At 41.0% G+C, this 5,745-nt stretch overlaps 1 gene segment (V, D, J or C); it reads left to right on the top strand.

Annotated features, from left to right (window-relative positions):
• The first annotated feature begins 4,813 nt into the window (after window positions 1-4,813).
• On the top strand, window positions 4,814-5,390 carry LOC101562439. The segment is given in 2 exon segments: window positions 4,814-4,889; window positions 4,993-5,390. Coding segments are annotated over 2 exon segments (444 nt in total).
• The last annotated feature ends 355 nt before the right edge of the window (window positions 5,391-5,745 follow it).

Raw genomic sequence — 5,745 nt, 5'->3', positions numbered from 1 at the left:
CCAGCTGCGTCTGGCTTAGGTCTGGCTGCTGTGCTCAGCTCCTTCCTGCTGCAGACCTGGGCTAGGACTGGGTCTGGGGGTTCCCGGAAATCGGCAGCAATTCCGGACCTGGGCTAGGACTGGGTCTGGGGGCTCCCGGAACTCGGCAGAAAATCCTACTCGGCGGGCGGGGTGGGGGAGGCCACATATGAAGTTTTCAGACTACAGAAAATGAAAGGAGTTTTTATAGTGACAGAATTTAACTGCACCTGTACTTTTCACCCGCTTCATACGAATTTCTGTGACATGCCAGTAGCAACTTGCACACACTGGAAATACAAGTATGAATCTTAAGAACTTACAAGCTTTGGAACAGAGTTATGATGATCATCAAGTAAAAACAATTTGATATTTTTTGCACATGGGAAAGGACTGTCTCATACGGTATGAATTTTTTTTTTTTTTTTTTTTTTACTAAAGGCTACAATAAAAGAAGTTATAGGAAGTGGACTTTATGGAAAATTTACAAGTACTGCTGCATTAGATATTTGGCAGTGATTTTGTCAATGTAATACATATATCCCACACCCTTGTATTCTACTATTAATTCATTTCTTTGTATTGCAATATCTACAACTCCATTCCTTGTATACAGACCAGGAACACATTTATTTTGTTTTCTTTCTCTTGTTTTCTTTTATTACCTCTATTTCATAAATATTTACTATAAAGGGAATATAACAATAATTGATGTGACATTAGAATCAGTTCTCATTTAGAAGATTTCAATGACACATATTTCAAGCATGATTTTAGTATTATATATTGCTGTCCTCAGTGTGGAGGCTCAGGTCACAGATATCAGCGTATAAAGTTAGTCAGAGTGAGAATTCTACCCATTAACTGCTATTTTCAAGAACCTGATGGAGATTCTTAGGACCATTGCCTTAACATCGTGTTGCAGGGGCAAAACCATGTATTTATATAAATAAGAGGACATTTAAAGGAAAGTGAAATTTAGTTTACTGTCATGATTGAGGATTTTTCCAACATAACACTTATAGCTGATATTCTGACATCATGACTTCCCTTATCTCTGATGTCTCAGTTAAGCAAGTCTATTCTTAAGAAAACACATTCTCAAATTTGCAGAACTCAAATTATTACTCCTGTTAACACGACCCTGCTGTTTTCATCTGGGCTAGGTCCTGGTGAAGATCAGGCAACTGTGGCCAAATCTGGATGGAAGTTGTATCTACAGTGGGCAGAATTTAGGGTGAGCTCAACCCCACACCTAACTTCTGGGACAATGAAGACCAGCAGGTCATGCTAATTATAGCCCAGGGATGTGCAGTCCCTTCAAAGAGAGACAAGGAACGCACAGTGTGTTCAAGTTATTCAGGATCCAGTCCTGCCAGGGTCCCATAACAGGAGCAGCTGTAGTAAGATCCTGAGGAGACTTTTCCTGCTGAGTTCCTGGGTCCTACTTACCCTTTAACTTACTGTGACTCATTGCCCTTCTTTAAGACTGTTGAAACTCCACATTTACTCACAATCATACAAACAGACATTCCTGTTTAAACATTCTTCATGTTTTCTAAAGCTTACCACCTAAAAGCATGCTACTTCATAGAAGAGGAGCAGAGAAATTTTACCCATATATTGGATATGGTTTGCTCTCTAATTAGGCGATCAACATTTTCACTACTTTCTGAGTATGTATTGAAACTTACTAGAAGATCCAAAAACCATTTCTATGGGACTCTGGCCACATATAACATCTACATTTGTCATATTATTACATACAGTAAACAAAGCTACAGCCTGCAGGGAGTATAAGCAGATGCATTACGCAGTGATTACTTAGAATGAGTCATCAGTTCTCTTATAATGAGGAACATGAAAATTATGTACTGTTACACCAGAATCACAAGGGACATAATATACAAATTCCCATGCAACTGTATCTGTAAGCTTTGATCTTATTGCTTGTGGGTAAAATTTATGCACAAAGCCAAACCTAAAAGTGTAACATATATTAGTGGACAAAAAAAAAGTGCAAAAATCTCACCTACAATTCAAAGTTTATTGTAAAATCTCAGCAATAAGGGGTTGGGGAGATGGCTCAGTGGAATAAGTGCTTCCTTGGCAAGCGCAAGGGCCTGAGTTCAATCCCCTGTTCCGAAAAGAAAAAAATCTCAGCAGTATACTGATGTTCACATCCTACGCTGGTGTACAAACATAACAGGGCAGACATGCCCATTGCCTCAGGAATGGATAGAAAGATGTGGTATTTTCACACAGTGGAGTATTACATAGCTCTAAAGTAGACAAGCTCAAGACTTTTGTAGATAAATAGATGCAACTACAGAATGTACTGTATGTGACCTAAATCAGACACGCATGTGCACACATTTTACTTCCCCTAGTGTGAGAATCTGAAAGAATAAAAAATTTGAAAGACACAACAGATTCCAAGAAAAGGAAAGGGTTTGTTTAATGGGATGTAAAACTGGGAGGAGATAAAAGACAAAACAAAGAAGGAAAAAAGATACATTTAAGTATATATACAGGATAATTTGGATAATTCTACTGATGATTTCTGTTGGCCTTTTGAAAGGAGCACTTAATGCTTAATTTTCTCTTTCTTTCTTTCTTTCTTTCTTTCTTTCTTTCTTTGTGTGTGTGTGTTTGGCCAGCTCAATCCACCAGGGGGCGGGGCAGGCTGGCCTGTGGTGCTGGGGGATTGAACCGTGGTTGCTGTGCTTTGCTGAGCTTGTTCCAAGTAGGTGCTTTAGACCACTGAGCCATCTCACCAGCCCTCCTTTTCTTTGTATTCTTATTTTTGTTGTTGCTGTTTTGTTTGTTTTGTTCTAAACCAGTTTTTAACTTCTTTATCTGGTAACCTAAACAACTTATTTGAAGATAACATCTTTCAATACAACAGTCATTGTTGAATTCCTCCTTTGTTTTTCAGAGAAATATTTTTTTACTACACTCAAAATTTTATTGTTATTTTTACATTCCTGACATATGTATATACCAATTGGATAGATTAGTTCTTTTTAAAATTTATTTTAATGAGAAAAAATAAAACAGCATGATACAGTTTCAATACAGGTTAGTAGGATTCTTTTATATTGCTTATATATGTGTTTATTTCTGTAATCATGTTGGATTATTTACAAAAATAAAAAAAACAAGAAGAAATAACTGGAACAAATGTACCATAGAGTTCACTTCTAATGTCACAATGACTGGGAAGAGTATCACGATTGTGTCAAATATGAACTCAGAGGAAACTAAAACTAAATAACTCAAATTGACAAGACTTGACAAATCATAAATGACACAAGATTTGCTAGAGTGAACACTCAAGACATATGGAGGTCATGATAGGGCATGTAATGTAGACAGAGGGAAGCCAGATGCTTAAAAATGAGACCAAATATCATTAAAAATCTGTTACTCCCACCACAGGTCGGGTGTAGGACCTGGACAACTGACAAGGTCATCAATGACTGACATGGGGTTTCCAGACTGATTTCCTCAGAATTCCTCAAGTGTCTGTTTGAAATACTTTGGGGCTACTTTCCTTAAGAAGAATAGATGTGGCACCCTTGTGTCAAAGAACAGCATGGGTCTCATGACTAATGCTGCAGTGAGCACAGACCATGTCTTTCCATGATTTCCATGGGGCATTGAATCCCCAGGTCCATGGAGTCCAAGAGCTGTGTGCATTGCTGCCTTCATCTGGCTTTAGGAGGTAGAACCAGACATCTGCAGGCTCAGTGAGGAACCACTGCAGAGACTCCTGAGAGAGGAAATGCCAGCACAGGTGTGAAGTGAGAGACAACACAGATAGGCCCCCGAGCACAGCATATTGCAGACCTAGGTGCTCCGTTTGCCACAAGGCCATGGGTCTGCAGAAACTTCAGCTGCCGTCGGAGAGCTGCAGGATCCAGTTCATACCTGCAAAAAATTTGGTAGCTGGTACAGTCCTCAAAATATGGACAGATTTACCTGGGCCTTATCAAGTGGTGTCCAAAGTTAAAGAAACATGGAGTCAAATAGCATTATTGCACACAAGTAAGAAGAAATGTTGTGCCAGCCAGATTGCTCAGGGCACTAATGTGCCTGGTTAGGGGGAGCGCAGTGGTCGGGGATCAATACTCGATGTGTGGTGTTGGCCTGGCCCCTTAAGACAGAGGTTGAGACTGGCATAGTGGTGGGAACCTTTAATCCCAGGCTTGAGAGGCTGAAATCAGGAAGATCACTATGCGTGATCTACGTAGTGAGACCTACATACAGGATGAACTTGTAGACCCTGCAGACCCTATACCAAATACTTCAAAAGAAGAAATGTTACACTAGTTGAGTTTTTGAGGCTTGTCGTGCATTTTACTTGTCTCAGTAAGCTCCTACTTCAGAAATGCTGGCCAATTGGGGATTGATTTATACAGTGTACATCTTGTTGGCCATCTCTGCATCATAAGGAGCAGCCATTTCTAAGAGACAGCAGAGACTAGAATTTGATCATGAAGTGTAACTTGGGTAACTAACAAATTGAAGAACAATGGCTGGGGGAGGAGAATTTTCTGTTGCACAAATGAGTTTTTGCATAGTCTTGAATAAAATAATTGGTAACAAACTTTGCTGGGACAGGCACTCTCCATTTGTGCAGCCCTGGGAGTGTTTTTTATCTGCAACGCTGCCTATATGGGAGGCGGCCATGCAAATAGGGCCTCCCCTTTGGCTGATGAAAATCTGCTGAGCCTTGACCCTGCAGCTCTGCACAGGAGCCCAACACTGGATGCCCAGCTGCGCACACTCGGTGATCAGGACTGAGCACAGACGACTCACCATGGAGCTAGCAATGAGCTGGGTGTTCTTGTTTGTAATTTTCAATGGTAAGTTATTTGGAACAAAAGCTACTGAAGGCATCAATGCACATGCATTCCTGCAACAGTGGACAAGTGGCAATTTCCTCAACATGATGTTTCTCTATTGCAGGTGTCCAGGGTGAGGTGACGCTGGTGGAATCAGGAGGAGGTTTAATACAGCCTAGCGGGTCCCTGACACTCTCCTGTGCAGCCTCTGGATTCACCATTAGTAGCTATGGCATGAACTGGATTCGCCAGGCTCCAGGGAAGGGGATGGAGTGGATCGCATACATGTATACCGCAAGTACTACGTACTATGCAGATGCCCTGAAGGATCGATTCACCATCTCCAGAGACAATGCTAAGAACATGCTGTATCTGCAAATGAGCAGCCTGAGACCCGAGGACACTGCCATGTATTACTGTGCAAGAAACACAGTGAAGAAATGCCTCCATGAGCCCAAACAAAAACCTCCTTGTAGGGACGCCAGTACCCAGCAGGTGGCACTGTGCCATTTTGAGAAATAGTCTGGGCCTCAGGAGATGGTACAAAGAAGGAAGCAGTGGATGGAGGGCTTCCTGTTGGCCTCTGAGGTTTCCCTTCTGTTTTAGCATCACATGACCTGAGGAGACTCTGCATTGCTAGAGCTGCAGTGAAGTCTCCAAATTCAAGTACGCATTTTCTGTTACATTTAGTTGCATAAGAACACAGGAAGCAATGTCTTTTTCATCTCTTCATAAATACTCTTGATGGGTAAACATGACATATATTCACCACAGAATACTTTGCACACTGGATGAATTCAGTGTTCCTTTGAAGGTCATAACCCCACCACATAACAAAGTGAATGTTCTACTTTAGAACTGATGTATGTGGAATTGT

This window comes from Octodon degus, unplaced genomic scaffold (assembly GCF_000260255.1).
Source record: "Octodon degus isolate 3935 unplaced genomic scaffold, OctDeg1.0 scaffold00255, whole genome shotgun sequence".
NCBI lineage: Eukaryota > Metazoa > Chordata > Mammalia > Rodentia > Octodontidae > Octodon > Octodon degus.
The sequence above is the reverse complement of the archived record's forward strand: the minus strand, read 5'-3'. Positions and strand labels throughout refer to the sequence as shown.